General features: G+C 47.4%; 1 protein-coding gene across 2 annotated transcripts in view; it reads left to right on the forward strand.

Moving 5' to 3' along the window:
* Positions 1 to 15,949, forward strand: part of FAM168A (family with sequence similarity 168 member A) — a 250,361-nt gene that overhangs the window by 62,673 nt on the left and 171,739 nt on the right. For both annotated transcript variants that reach the window (XM_025209371.1, XM_006028064.3), the window contains exon 2: positions 9,614 to 9,701. In XM_025209371.1, coding sequence (XP_025065156.1) covers positions 9,632 to 9,701 — 70 coding nt within the window. In that variant the 5' untranslated portion in view covers positions 9,614 to 9,631. The remainder of the gene's footprint in view (positions 1 to 9,613; positions 9,702 to 15,949) is intronic.

A 15,949-nucleotide genomic window follows, 5' to 3' on the forward strand; every position in this document is an offset into this window, starting at 1 on the left:
GTCACCAGTTGTTTCTGCCCATTTAGCAGGGGTCCTATTCCTCCCTGGGTCTTCCTTTTACTCCCAATATATCTAAAAAATAATTTCTTGTTGTCTTTTACTTGGGTTGCCATCCTCAGCTCCATGGCAGCTTTGGCCCGTCTGACTGCCTCCCTACAAGCACGAGCAGAGGAGGTATATTTGTCTTTGGTGATCTCTCCCTGTTTCCACTTTTTATGTGCTCCCCTTTTGTCCCTTAGGCTGCCCTGGATTTCTCTGGTCAGCCAAGGAAGCCTCCTGGCCCCTTTCCCTCTTTTACCCCGCATGGGGATCGTCTCGCTTTGTGCCCGAAGGATAGTTTCCTTAAGGCACAGCCACCCTTCTTGGGCTCCCATCACTTCAAAACTCCTACTCTGCAGTGCATCCTTGACTAATCGCCTGAGTTCATTGAAATCAGCTTTCCTAAAGTCTAGCACTTTCACCCTACTAGTTACCTTTCCCACTCCACGTCTGATGGTGAATTCTATTATTAGGTGATCACTGTCCCCTGAGATGGCCACCGATCTGGAGGTCCCCAACCATGTCATCCCCCGTTGCCAGTACCAGGTCCAGTATGGCATTCCCCCTAGTGGGACCGTGTACCTCCTGTGTCAGGTGGAGGTCCTGTACACAGGTTAGAAACCTGCGTGAGCGGTGGGACTTTGCCGTCTGCGTCTCCCAGCAGATGTCTGGGTAGTTTAGGTCCCCCATGACTACCGCCTTTTTAGCTTTTATGGTCTCCGAGAGCTGCCTCAGGAGCCCCGAATCTATTTCTTCCCCTTGATGTGGGGGTCTGTAGCAGACCCCTACCACCAAATCCCTTTCTCCTTGCCCCCCATGTAGCCTAACCCACAATCCTTCTACCTCCTCATCCTTCGATTCCGTCTTGATGAGGGTGGACGTATATTGCTCACTGACACAGAGCGCAACCCCTCCCCCTTTTTTCCCCACCCTGTCCTTTCTGTACAATCTATAGCCCTCAATATGTACCGCCCAGTCGTGGGACAAATCCCACTTGCAAAAATTCTCACGTTCACATGCGGTCCAAACCTCGTTGTTTGGTTTCTGCATTTAAGTTGCTCGTAAACTGGAGATCACATAAAACCGGTAGCTGACTTTTACCTGGCTTTTTCAGGACAAGCTTCAGAGTCTTGAAAAGACCTTGAACATGTTAAATACTTTGCTTCACGTGAAATGTATACAAAAAACTTATTCGGCAGTATAAAACAATGTAAAAATTAGGCTACAGTGGTAGGAACCTACTGAATACAAGCATATCTAAGATTATACACACTCTTTTCCATGGTTTGGGGGTGGGGGGAGGAAGAAAGCACTGCTTCATCGATTTTCCTAGTTTAACCTTTACCAGATGAATCAGAAGGTAATTTAATTATTTTTGGAGAATCCCAAATGAGGGTCAAGTTTCAAGTGACTTAACTGAAAATTTGTCAGGAAATTATTGGAATTTGAACATAATGTAAGGTCAGAAGGTCTTATTGTGTTAAAGAAGGTTTTGGATGGAATACCATTAGCATGTGATTTGTATATAATGAATTTAAAGCAGCGATTTTCTGACCGAGGGAGAAATGTATCTCGCTGGTTTATCTTTCTTTGGCCGCTTATTATTAGCTCTGTGTGTGCGTGAATTGTTTTTATACTGTGGGTACAAAGACTCAAAGGAGAAATTCCCATTTTATTCACCTCCAAATGCAGGTATATTTGCATATGTCCCTATTCCCAGTGTCACTTAGGCGCGTAGGAGCTGAAATCCCACGGAAAGACAGTGAGAAAGTCAGTTTGACCCACAGTCTAAATTTAAACAGACACCTTTCCTTTCTGGGTCATCCAGAAAAATTCAAACACAGCACAATGCAGATGTTAGATTGATTTATTCAGATGAACAAGAACCGAAGAGAGATGCCTCTCAGTTATTTCGAAGCACAACTAATAACCTACGATCTTTGGAAGGACACTGTCAGTTTGAAAACTGTAGTCGGCTTAAAACAAACCAAAAAAACCCCAACCCCATGACAAGTACTTTCAGGTACGTGTCCTGGAGTCCTTTCCTGCACTCCTCATACCAAGTGCCATTGTAAAATGACTTTCTCCTCCTTGTTTTCCCTCTCGTCTGTCGCTGATGCAGCATATCCAAAGCAAGCAGGGAAGGTGCCAAAGACCCTGATCCCACAAACGCTCACACAAGAGTGGTCCCATCGAGCTTAATTGGATGACTTGTGTGCATGAAATTACTCATGCACATAAATATAGGCAGGATCAAAGCCTGCCTGGGAAACGGGGGAAGCCGACTACCCGGATCACGTTGTGAAGTGCACAAATAAACTAGCGTGTTCTTCATGCTCTTTCATTTTAGGTCGGGGTTGTAAGAATAGTATGCTGAAAAAACAAATGTTCAGGCAGAAGAGTGATTTTTTTTTTTTTTTTTTTTTTAATTAAAAAACCCAAAAACCAACCCATGGCAGGCATCCCTTTGTAGATGTGTCCAGATGGACGGAACGGACAAGAGGACAGACAGAGCAGGCTGCCGTGGTTCAGCTTCTCGTGGGTTGGCAGCAGCACGTACCGCTGAGCTTCACACTCCTTTCATCATGCTATCTCGAGGCCCTCTTTTGTTCACAGAGGCGAGAGCACCAGAGTGTAACTCTGCCTCCTCTTAATAGCATGGAAAGTTCAAACTCAGCATTCACCGCACAGAGCAAGCATTTTCCTTTCCATTTTTATACAGCCCCGTCTGAGGGTGCTGGTGCAAAACCCCCCTCCCCAGGCAAACCTTTTTGGACTGACATGTTGGGCCGCTGAGTGATGTGATGGAGCACTTCCTAGGCTGACCTCTCCTGTATTTCTATTTACACTTCATCTGAAGTCATTTCCCAGTGTGCTGGAAACATGTCATGCACTTTCACTGGGAAGATAAAATAGATAAAAATGTAACCAGGTTACAGCAGGGAAGTATCCTGGGATTGTTTGCTCGTCAGTGATTCCCATGGCATGTCTTCTGGGATTCTTACCTCTTCGACTCTTCGGGTCGAGTTTGAGCAGCTTCTAAGCAACTGCGCACGGGCACCATGGGGACAGGGAAGCCGTGGAAGATGCAGGCACTATAGTGATGCTTTTGTTTAGCCGTTCACAGTGAATGCCCATTAGTGTTTTTATTGTGGATTCGTGCCCGTAGATATGCATCAAAAATACGATACTGAAATCAGGTTCATTTTGCTACTCCTGTTCTAGTTCCATTTCAACGGTGCTTTTTAAATGATAACATTCATACATTTGAATGATCCCGTGTGTTGAATATATCGGAACCTGAATGCTTTTAAATAAGGTTGAAAAGAAGGAAATCCTTTTTGCACAATACAGATTACATTTATTCTCTCATGCTCGCTTGAATTAGAAGCCCTGCACAACCAAACAGGGAGAGAGGCATAAACCTCTGTCCTGCAATATGCTCAAAACCTTAATGCGATCGGGATTTTTTTATCTTAATGCGATGGATGTCTATCGTGCTGGGATTGTTTAATCCCTGCAGACTTCCTGCCGCTGGCAGGGGGGCTGGACTCAATGTATCTCATGAGGTCCCTTCCAGCCCCTGATGTCTATGAAATCTGTGCCACAGAAAAAGTTTTCTTTAAATCCCCAAAAAAGAGCTTTTCTTCTCTTTGTCTTTTTCTATTTATACAGCACCCAAATTGTAATCTGTGCTTGATATGTTAGGATCATAGTTGTGTTTTGTGGTGCTGCCTAGAGGTGTCATCTGAAAGTGGGGACCCCTTGCAGCGGGCACTGTACCAGCCCTATAACAAAGCAGTTTCCTGCCCTGAGGGAGCTTGCAAGCTAGACAAAGCAAGTAAGCCTGAGAGGGGGGGGGATGTAGGTACAGAGGGACAAAAGACTTGCCCAGGGTCCCACAGGAAGCAAGTGGCAGAATCCAGGTTTCCTGGTTTTCCCTGCACAGCGGGATCATCCCTAGCCAAACCATCCCATACAACCAGCGTGACCATGGGGAAAATTCCTTCCTGAGCCCAGTTATGAAGTCGGTCTGACCCCCAAGTGGAGGAGCACGACCCTCTAGCTGGAAAGCTCCAGCAAGAGAGGTCCTAGCAAGTCCCCAGCCTCAGCTGCACCCAACACCCAATGCCTCTTGAGGTGGGGGGGCTTAAAAACACCCTGACACATATAGCAGAAAAAAGGGTGGAGAAGCAGTCAGCAAAGCTCAGAACCAGGGGAAATACCCGAGGTAGAAAATAGGCATCGCTACACCTAGATCATCCCTGACCAGAGGCTGTTCAGCCTCTTCTTGGACACCTCTGGCAATGGAGAATCCACAGCTTCCCTAGGCAGCTGTTCCATTGCCTCCCTAGTCTCACAGTGACGAAATTTTTCTGGATATCCACTATGAACTTACTTTGATGCAACTTCAAGCCTTTGGTCCACATCCTCCTCTCTGCAGCAAAAGAGAAAAGGTGCTTTCCCTCTTCTTGGTGGCAGCCCTTCAGGTATTTGAAGACTGCTGTCATGTCCCCTCTTAAGTGCTTCTCCTCAAGCTGAACATGCCCAGTTCCTTCAGCCTCTCCTCATATGACTTGCCTTCCAAGCCTTGATCATCTTTGTTGCCTGCCTCTGGACCCTCTGTAACTTCTCTACGTCCTTTTTAAAATGTGGAGCCCAGGACTGCACACAATACTCCAGTACTAACCAGTGCCGAGCATAGAGGGGCTATCACCTTCTGTGTCGGGACAGTTTCTTGTTGGGCTTCCAACACTGCACCCCTTAGAAGCTCCCAGCCCTCCTGGGCACCTTTATCCTTCCATCTATCCTCCCATGACACCAAGCCTATTAGGTCCTTGAGTTGGATGAAATCCACCTTTTTGAAATCTAGCATCTTAATTTTGCTGACTTCGTGCTTTCCCTGTCCATTGGCCCTCACCATGCTGCATGCTAGGGGACATGTTCATAGGCCTTCTGCACTGCAGTTGCATAACTCACAAATACTCGTGGCCTCCAGAACAGTTAGCAATGGGTCAAAGCTCATGGGTCATTTTTTCCACCATAGGAAAGTGCACAGATTTGCCAGCAAATGAATCAGACATGCTGGGCTAGACTGTGAGTTTATTGTCTACCCTGACTATAGTAGCTCCTGCTTTTCCTTCTTCAGCCAGTGTCACAAGGCTGGGGCTGTGCAAGGGAGAGGACCCCCTCTGGTATGGAGCCAGGGATTGATGGGTATATCCTTTTCCTGCACATTTACTCCTAGTTATTTTTGTTTGCACGTTAACAGCAAAACACTGTGCTCCCGTTTCCCCCCCTGCTCCCATGTCCCTCATCTCCTACTGCATGCATCTGTCCTGGAGCTCAGCTAAGCAATCCTGACTTGGCACCTTCCCCCTGTGCTTTTGTAGCCTCCTGTTCTTGCTTGCTTCTCCCAGGTGTTTCCCAGGTAGGGTTGGAAGGGACCTCAGGAGGTCACATCTAGTCCAAGCCCCTGCTCAAAGCAGGACCAGCACGGACTACATCATCCCAACCAGGGCTTTGTTGAGCTGGGTCTTTAAAAACCTCCAAGGATGGAGATACCACCACCTTTCTGGGTAACCCGTTCCAGTACTTCACCACCCTCCCAGTGAGAGAGCTTTTCCTCATATCCAACCTAAACCTCCCTTGCTGCAATTTGTGCCCATTGGTCCTTGTTCTGCCACCAGTGAGTACAGGTGAGTGAGCGAGTCTGTGTCTGCGTGCGTGCTATCTCGCCCCGACACGGAGTGTCCTCGGACCGCACATCCCTTGGGAAGGCTATGCCAGTGTGAGCCCTCACCGACTCGGATTGACAGGCACGCCATAAAGTCCTCTCTCTGTGCCCACTCAAATGTGGTTTGCAGGAATTTGCAATGTTTCCCACGTGTGAAGCACACAGCGTTGCCCTGCGATGCAGGTAGGTAAACGTGCCTTGCATAGGGTTGTGCACTGGCACTGCAATGGCTCTGGTGGGAGCTGGCGGCATGCTATTTCAGCCAGGCATGGATTATTAGGGATGCTGGATAGTGCTTTTCAGTCTTTCTTTCAATATCAGTTTTGATCGTGACTTGGTAGTTAGGGTCCAAAAGTCTTTATGTGATGCAGTGACAACCTTCTTTTTCTTCCCGGGATCTCTTACAGCCTCTCTTGCTCTTGTAGCTAAACTGCATGTCTCAGTAATAACTCCCCCTGCTTTTCATCTTCAGAGCGTTGTATGACTGCTAAACCTTTCAAACACCCTTTTGTTGCAGGTCCAAACTATCCCTAGGTTAGATGGGAAAACAAAAACAGAGAGGAGATGTGCATATCCCCAAATTCATAGAAACAGGCATTAGCCAAGGAGAAGTTTGAGGCCTCCAGACCTATATATCGATCAATAGGTAACTCAGCTCCTAACTTTTTGTCCCTCCAAGCCATTTTACCCTTGTGTTAGCGAAGCCATGGAGCACCCATCTCTCTCTTCCCCTCGTCATATTGTTGTCAGGCACTTATGATTTACTGAAGAAAATACTCATTTGAGCTGAAATATCTCCACTCGTTCTGCATCTGAAAACAATTGGGAGAGGACGTTCCATTTTGCATGTTCTGTACAGGTGGTTTTTGACATGAAGTCGAAGAAGGCCGGGGATATAGGTAACATGGGGTGTCTGTGCTTAAATCAATTTTTAATCACAGTAAAGTAATTGTCTGAACAAAGCGAGTTTCATGACTTAGCCGTTATGCAGCAGAAGAGATCTGATTTCGACTGTTGTGTGCGACGCTACCGATTTGCAGTGCATAATATCTGCCGTCACACACAGGTCTGGGTTGATGTGAGCGCATACTGCGTCTGGTGGGCCATGTATTAAAGTAGGCAGGCATGTTTAAAATGATCTGTATACACGTGCAGAAATTCAAGTAAACTCCATCTTGCCTTCAGCCATTCAGGCTGGCCCCTGCTAATTGATTTTGCGATCAATCAGATTGGTTTTTCTCACTTCAAGCTGAAAGTAATTTAGAAAACAACATCCGCTCAGCGCTCTGGTTGGGGATCTGAAATGCTTGGGAGTCAGGGAGGTCTGTGTTATGAACCCGACAGCAAACGCAGTTGTCACATTAGGGCACGTTAGGGTTTCAAGTTAACGGCACTTGTCAGTAAGGTCACTCACGGTATGGCAGGCGAGTAGGAGGCCGAGTTACAACTGCTGTGGGAACCATCAAATCCTGAGGCTCCTCTGTAAATCCCCAGCCCTAATGTTTCATGCACACAAATGTTTTGCAAGGATTTTCCCTGTTGATCCTCTGAATGGCAGAAGCGGCTACTGCCTCGATCTGCTCCACTCTTATAAATGGCGGTCTCCAAATTCGGGGGCGTTTCCCTCCTTGCACGTTTTACCGCTTGGGTTGTCGTCTCTTGGTTGAGAGAATTGCTTCTCCAGTGCTAACTTGGGATGGAGGGAAAGCAAATTAATTAAGCAGTAATTGTTGTCAAGCCAGTTGTTGTTAGCATTTAACATTTGACTTGTTTACTATCTTGAGGTAAAACTGAAGAAGTTAATGATCTAACAAATTACACATCAATCATGACAGACTAGTTGGGAAGGCGCAGTTTGACTTTATGAAGTGTAAATAATACATTTGAAAACAGAAACCACAACAATTTGAAGAAAACGTGTTGGTCTCCAGGTCTGAAATAGGCTCCACAGATATCTAGTGACAAATGTGTTGCCTAATAAAGCTTAATGACTGATATTTTCCCATTAATCAGAATTGAGAATGTGCTTCATTAAGATAATTAACTGAGCAGTTGCTTACCTGACAGCTACTAGACACAAATTCCCAGGTTACTTGCTTTCCTCTAAATAAAAGCTTAGGAAAAGATAACCTAGCACCATTTAATCATCTTTATTAGAAGGATAATGAGTAGAAGTGCTGTTACAAATCTTACTGGCCATTTTATGTCTGGGGCAGTGACTGTCTCCATTTCCAGTTGCACCGGGCCCATAAATAATACGCTAGTCTCTCAACCTTTTTCATACCAGGACCCATTTGCAAAGATCGATGGCCTGGCCCTGCTGGTGCCCGACCCCCAGTCCCCTGCCCCCCAGGGCCTTCCTGGTGCCCCTCCCTTCCACCCTGCAGCCCCCTGCCACTCCCAGCCCAGCTGGAGGGGGCCTGCAGCTGCCCTTCTCCCGCTTGGGCTGGAGCGTGCTGGCTGCAGTGGCTCTGGCTCATGCGGGTGGCAGCGGTGCCAATCCAGCCCTGGCATGGCCTTGAAGGAGGAGGAGGAGAGCCCTGTGGCACTGCCCGTCCTGGGCTGGGGCTCCGGCACCGCTACAGGCAGCCTGGCCTTGGCCCCTCCTGCCCTCCTGAGCATTGTCTCCTGGCCACCCTGCCCCTTCGAGTATGGGCACCGGCCCCGGTGCTGCCAGCTGAGCCATGCAGCTCTCCACCCCCTTCCTCCGTGGGAGGGGCAGGCACCTCCTCCCAGCCCCACCAGCCTCCCTACCCTGCTGCAGCCTGGGTGCCCAGCCACCTTCACCCAGCTCCGGCATGCACGGGCCCCTGCACGTGTGCCCGCTGCTGCCAGTTGCCCCAAGCACCCCTTTGCAGGCTGCCAGGGGAAACCCACGCCGTCCCTCATTTTTCTGGGACTCGCTCGCGGCTCTTTGAAATGTTCACGGCTCACGGGTTGAGCAACACCGCGCTAGTGCACCCTGCACTCTGCCGAAGGAGCAACGTTAAGACCGATCTTTTCCGGAGGTTGCAATGGCAGCGCGCTCCCGGGCACAAGGCTGCATCAGCTAAACAGAAGATACCTTAGCATCACCAGCAGGGAGTGGTCTTTTGCCACCCCAAGGGGTGACGAGGTCGAATGGTCACAAACTCCTCCATGGCCGTTTCAGGCTGGACATAAGGATGAACTTCTTTACTGTCCGAGCCCCCAAGGTCTGGAATAGACTGCCACCAGAGGTGGGCCAAGCACCTACTTTGAACACCTTCAAGAGACATTTGGATGCTTATCTTGCTGGGATCCTATGATCCCAGCTGACTTCCTGCCCCTGGGGCAGAGGGGCTGGACTCGATGATCTTCCGAGGTCCCTTCCAGCCCTAACGTCTATGAAATCTATGAAACTACCTTTGGACAGGCTAGTTGGTGGTGTTTTGGTCAGTTTTTTTTTTGGTACCCCAAAAGCAGTAGCCTACTCCAGTGGGGCAACTAAATGGCTAAGCCAGCAGCTTTATTTTCTGTCTCCTCTTACACTGTAATGCTAAAAATTGGATCTTAAATTTTGAACACTTTGAAAGTGGGGGTATATGAGGCTACTCTGCCTTAGATACATTTGTAGGCAGGGCATACAAGGGTGAAGAAGTTAAGGGACTTAATTGAAAGATCTGAAACTTAAACGATCAAATCTGCTGTCCGGTTGTACTGTCTCGTTGTAAATCCCTTTCTATGCAGCTCTGTGGCTTGAATAATAACGTGGCAGAGCTGTCGTAAAGCACATGCCAAAGACCTTTCAATGGAGGGCGAGTGTCAAGGTAAAATGAGACTGTCTTTTCAATTGTGCTTTTCTCTTTTTGCCTCTAGAGTTCCCAGTCTTCCACAATGAATCCTGTTTACAGCCCCGTTCAACCTGGGGCTCCCTATGGAAACCCTAAGAACATGGCCTATACAGGTAAGGTTCGGCTTTAAAGTGACTCTTTTTCTGACATTTGGTATTTTGTGGTCAGGGCAACTGAAGATCAATAGGTGAAATCTTTTTTGTTCTAGTTATTCACGCTGAAAGGCTTGCTGTGCAGTGGATGGCTATAATGAAGGGGTCAGCGCCATCTAAGACCTCATTGCGTTCCCGGCATTTTCACAAAACAGCCCAGTATTCAGCACTCATTTTTTGCCTTGGAAGCAAACTTGCCGTTTTCTTGCCCCCTTCTGTTTTCACATTGTGTTTTCTTAGCAGCGTTAGGCACAAATTCCCTCCTCCTCCCCCTTACCGACCCCAAATCTGTTTAATCTTCAGGGAGCGTCTAACAACTCTCCTTGAAGACTTTCAGAGCTGATTCCAGATGTCACGAATGCCCGTTTCAAACTCTTTTATGGTGTAAGCCCATTGTTGAAGCAGGTGACTAGAGCAGGGGTGAAGCTCACGGAAGAAATGCATGGAAATGAATAAAACCTCTTTCTCTTGAAATCCGTCTTTGCCAGTTCTGCAGAAAGACTGAAGTTTTGGTCAGTTTTATTCAGCATGAGGAGACCTAAGATACTGTAGGAGGAGATGGTACTGAACAAAGGTAAAGAAAGAAGACAGCACAAGGGAGAGGGAGGAGTGTTCAGCTGAGGTGGAGATGGGAAAGGTGAATTAGGTGGCTCGCTAGAGGTCTGGTCTGGAGTGGAAAGAAGAGACAGTGTCCGGCAAGAATATCAGAGCTCACCATAGGAGAATGCAAGGTAAAGAGAATTAGAGTCTGCAAATTCATGAGTCAGTTCATTTGCATGTGCATTTAAAGCATTTAAGGGAAATAGCGGTCAATTCAAACGGGCTTAGCTGATCTTAATTTCATTATTTTCTAAACCTAGAAGGGAAGCTGATGGGTTTTTTGGCTTAGTGTCCAGTCAGCAGACCCAAAACATTCTCAGGAAGCACTTTTCTACCCCTAAAATATTGATCCCCAAATATTTGCAGCCCATGATAGCTGTTTTAGACTCCTGTCCTACCCACCGCTGCTGACTGTAGGGGAAACAAAGATTGCAAAAGGTTCAGGCAGATTAAGAAACATATTAAGGTGAGGTGCAGGTTCCTGGTTAAGGTTGTGGAGGAAACATTTTTATTTGAAAATCCTGTGGTATTTTGAAATGAATCGGTCCTGTGTAAATTCGCTGTAAATAGTCTAGGGGTGGTTTTGATCAAATATTGATCTTCATGCAACGCGCATCCCTTTTCGTGGCTCTCATCAGTGTCAACTTCACTATTGTGCAAATAAGAAAAAAATAGAAAACAAAGTCTTTGGGGCTCTTAGCCTTTGATTTATTTTTCAAGCAAAATTGAAATTTCCAGGAAAGAAGTAATAAACCAGCCATCGTCATGTTGAGGAACGCCCAGCAAATTTGATGAACTTGTGCAGCAGGCCGTTCTTTCTCCTTCTTTGAAAGTGCTTTAGAAAGTCCAGCACCTTTGGTCTGTCCTCTCCATTTCTATAGCGGGTCAATAAATTTCGACACAGGTCTGCAGAATACTGCACAAGCTTCCTGTTTGTTTTTGTGGAATTTGAATGCCAATGTTCACAGTATTATGACTTTGTTATGAAGGTAGTAATACTATTAACAGGTAACAAAACAAGTCCTTTATGACGGTGAAAAGGTAACCCAGCAAGATTTGAAAATGCGCGTGATACATTTTTGACGAGCCGGCTTTGTTTGGAATAAATGGCATTCTGGTTTGATATTCAGAAAGCGGGATGTAAGGGTTGCAAAGCCTTTTGGTCTGCATTTGTGTGCATCTTTCATTAAGAATCTGGGTCATCTCTAGCACTGGGCAAACAGCTGTGACTAATGACCTGAAGGTTGGGAGAAAATATGCCTAAAATAATTACGATTCCTTATGGAGGTGGCATTTCTTGCGTGCGTTAACCTTTTACAGGATCGGGACTTTGGCAGCCGTGGTTCCCCTGCTTTTCCCTGTGGTAGGTTTGGGTGCTATGCCTTGTGTTGTGTCGGGGGTGACTAGTTGTACTAAGAGGTTAGATTATGGGTTGTGTAGGACCATTTGGATAGGGCTCAGGCAGGGGAGGGGATCGAACAAGATGATCTCTGCAGGTCTCTTCCAGCCTGACTTTTCTGTGAAGTACAAATCAAAATATTAGCATCATGGAAAACAAGTGTCACCTACCTGATAAGACTTGCTATGACGATGATATGGTGTAACAGGTTTGTGTTTCCCTTTTAAGGCTGAGCTGGAGAAACAGGCATTCAAAAAAATGAAAGACTTCCCTGGGAAATAGGGATTAGGTGTTAATCTGAACGATGGCCCGCAGAGCTGAAAAGCAGGGGAGTGTCAGGGCAGGGAAGGGCTCCCTGGGATCAGAAAGAGCCAAAAGGAAGAAGACTTGGTGGTGAGGAAGGGCAGCCTTCTTGAATCTCTGTACAGCCCCAAGAAGGCAGGCCGTGGAGTCCTGCGACTGAAGGGAAAGGAGTTGTGTCCAGACACCAGGGCCAAAGCTCCCTGACTTACCAGTATCAGAGGGGGAGGAGAAAGTCTGCATTGGTAAGACAAGGGAGAACTGGAAGCACCAAAGGAGACTGTCTTCATAAAGAATTTCCAATTTCCAAGACCCGCAGGAAGGAGAATGCTAAATATGTTGTTAGGGGAATGAGGGGTAAACTGAGGCCAGGTGCCTCCAAGGCCAGGCTGTGCCACCAGGCAGTGTACATCGAGATGGCAGGATGGCAGCCTGCCACACATGATCTGGAATCCAGATTGATGAACTGATTGCTCTGGGAATGTGCAACAGGGATTATATTGAGCATTTTAAACTCTACTGCTTTAAATGTGTATCGGGGTCTAGGTAACCTTGTGCAGCATAGAAACTTTGAAGCCCACCTTGTACATCCCAGGGTAGCATAGAGGCTGTTCTCCTTCACCCATCCCTTACCGGGTCTGATAAGGACTCTAGACCACAGTGGCCGTTCTGTCCGACTGTTAAAGTTTTTTCCTGAACCGATAAAAATGTTATTTGGACTAATTTAAAACTATCATCTTTTTGTTTGGACTAGTAACTGAGAAAGGAGCCCACCTATTCATTGTAATGGCTGTGTAACTACTACCCCAATTATAGGCACCTATGAAGGAGGGAGAAAAGTAATGATCAGAAAAAAAAAAGATCAACTTGGGTGTAGCCTGGGTCATTGATTGCCCATGGTGTTTGCTAACAGGTGTCCTACTGGTTTTTGTAAGCAGCCCATAAAGTAATTATTTTACTGAAAACAGTAGATCAAGGATCTCATTTAACCTCACATGAACAGCAAGATTAAGTACTTAGTACTTTTTTCTTACTTAATCTTGCTGTTCGTGTGAGGCTAAATGAGATCCTTGTGATCACATTGTGATTCTGTACAATCTTGTTAGCGCATCCAAGTAGAAGGGGACCAACCAAAAAAAAATCTAGTACAGCATCTTTGGTTAATGCACTGCTGGATGGCTACGTGGAGGGATATGCCATTATTTATTAAATGTCTTCTGGTATGTCTATCGCCCTTCAGTCTTATATAGTGGGTTGTGTGTGTGGATTTTTCCCAAGGTATGAGATTGGCAGGGACTGCGCTTTTGTGGAGGAAAGTAAAGTGATCATCCACAATAAACCAAGTTGTACATCAAGGGCTAAGTCTTGCTCACTTTATTCACAAATACTCCCATTGACTTCAGGGGGTGCTCAGATGAGTCAGGCAAAACAGTTGGTTGCATAGCTAAGAGCAGCCCCGAATGATGTTTGGTGTCATAAAAGAGTACTTACTTAAAGGGTTTTGCCCCACTTCTATTCACGCTTGATTTTTTTTTTTTTCTTTCTGCTAAATTTATGCCTGCTGCTCTGTTGGAGATACTGTCACTCAAGGGAACCTTGGTTTCATCATCAAGGCATTTGTGTGTTTGTACTGATTCTCCATGAACGATAGTCTCATCAGAAACGGCACCATTTTACGGGGAGATTTCATATTCCAGCAATACGGAGGTGATAGAAAGAGCTTATCAATGTATTTTTATTTTCCTATCCTGGAAAGCAACAGTTATTTCATGTTTTCTAGCACAAAGATGGTTTTGAGAAAAGGCCTATTTGTGTGTCATTTAAATTTTGTGTGTGCGCTTGCATGGTTTTTTTTTTTTTAATCTACATTAATGCACCTTCCAGTATAAGTCAGTTTAAAAGCGGAGCTCACAAATATGGGCCGTTTCATACACCGCCTCCCTGGCATTTCAGAGAACTGAGATGCAGACCATAGTGCTAGTTCCCCTAACTTTTGCAAAAGGAGACTTTTAAAGGGTTCCTCTCTCTCTTGAATGAGTTAACCATATGCTGAAAGCTTCAAAGAGCAGCATTAAGGGGAAATTACCTTCTATGTAAAGTGCGCAGTCTAAAAAGCCCCATTGGTTTTGTCCCAGTTGCTGTGAGGTTTATATTTGTGTTAGAGAAAAACCTGCCGTGGCCCTTGTACAGCAGATCCGTTGCTCCAGCTGTGGTCTCCGTAGATCTGCCTACACCCTGTTGGCCTCCCACCATTTGGGAGCTGAACAATGGAGCTCCAGGGGATGGCGCACGTGTTTGGAGCAATAAAGGTTTGATTAGAATTGACATTGTGAAGGTTCCTCTTACACCTGCCGGCTGTGGGGTATTCAGCACCTAATTGTAGGGTTAGTCGGCCTCTCCCCCAAATCATGGCAATTCACCTGTTTTAGTCTTTTGTTTCCGCTAGCAAAGATAGTGGTAAATGGAGAGAGGTCAAGCTCTTCAGCTTTGAGGACAAAGCTTTTATTTTAAGAGGGCTTGGGGCTGAATTGCAAAGAATTCATGGACCAAGCACATTTGCACATCAGCTAATTAGGCCATGGGATGACCTTCCTGTGTACTGGTCGAGGACCCCAGCGAGTAGGAGAAAGCCTTGAAAGGAGAAATTGGAGGCAAAATTCAGTTGTGGACGAGTTTAACAAGGTCCTTAGGAATGTGGCTGAAAACATAACGGGTGGGGGGTACAATTCAGATGGCTACAGCGTGAATGTGAAGTAGGGACTGAGTCGCAATTAATCCTGGGATTTTATGTTGCTTGCCCAGGAGGCAGAGTCAGTGGATTGAATTTTTATGACAAAGTCCTGAGCATTATCTGGTACAAGGGTATCAAAGCAGGGCTATTGCCTTTACTAGCCAAACAGTATTTCATACTAGGCCTGTGCGAAGTGGCAAGTATTGGCTTCGGATTTGGGCGATTCAGAGGGACAGTAATTCGATTTGGAGATTCGAATCACTGTCCCAATTTGATTTGGCTGAATAGGATCTGAAGAGTCAGCCATAGACTAAACAGGCAGCAGTCCTCACCATGCTGAACACTGCTGCCTTCAGCTGGTAAGTCTGTTGTGGTGGGGGGAGGGGGGGGAGGGAAGGGGTGTGGGGGAGGCAGATCAATGCCCCCACAGCGAGGGAGGGATTGGGGCTGGGGCAAGTTGCCCAATCGTGGCACGGGGGCGTGGAGGACTTGGGGAGGGGGCTCCTGCCACTGCATGCCACTGGTTCCAGGAGGGCATGTGCCCCTGGATCTGCGCAGAGCGCGCATGGGCTGGGATGTGCTCCGGCGGGTGGTGGAAGGTGCTGGGAGTGGGGGCTATGCAGCCCAGTGGCTTGTCCAGCTGGGGCAGGGGGGTGTGGGATGCGGGCGCGGCAGCGGGGGCAGAGCTCTGATGCCACTTGCCCAGCCGGGGCAAAGGGGTGCAGGACTCAGGGAGGGGAGCTCCTGCCGTTGTGTGCCACTACACGTCGCCTGTCTGGGAGGGCATGGGAGTGGGGGTGTGCCCCCAGATCTGCATGGGACAGGTTGGGCCAGGCTGTGCTCTGGACAGGCAGCAGAAGGCGCTGGGAGTGGGGGGCTATGTCCTCCTGCTGCTCGCCTAGCCTCCCTGCACCCCCTGGACAAGCTGCGGCTTCACCCCCCTGGGCGAGCAGTGACAGAGCATGGGGGTGGGTACGTGCACCTGGATTGGAGCGGGGCCGGCAGCAAGGGCTACGGGGAATTTTAAAGTGGCTGCAGCCCCCCAATAGCCCTTGCTCCATTGCACTCTGCAGGGCGGGTGGAGCCAGGGCTGTGCTCCGAGCCGTGGCACAGCTAGCTACCCAGAGCGCAGCCCTGGTTCTACCTGCCCCGCAGAGAGCAGCTTGGTGGCGGGGGGGG

This window comes from Alligator sinensis, unplaced genomic scaffold (genome assembly GCF_000455745.1).
Source record: "Alligator sinensis unplaced genomic scaffold, ASM45574v1 scaffold594_1, whole genome shotgun sequence".
Taxonomy (NCBI): domain Eukaryota; kingdom Metazoa; phylum Chordata; order Crocodylia; family Alligatoridae; genus Alligator; species Alligator sinensis.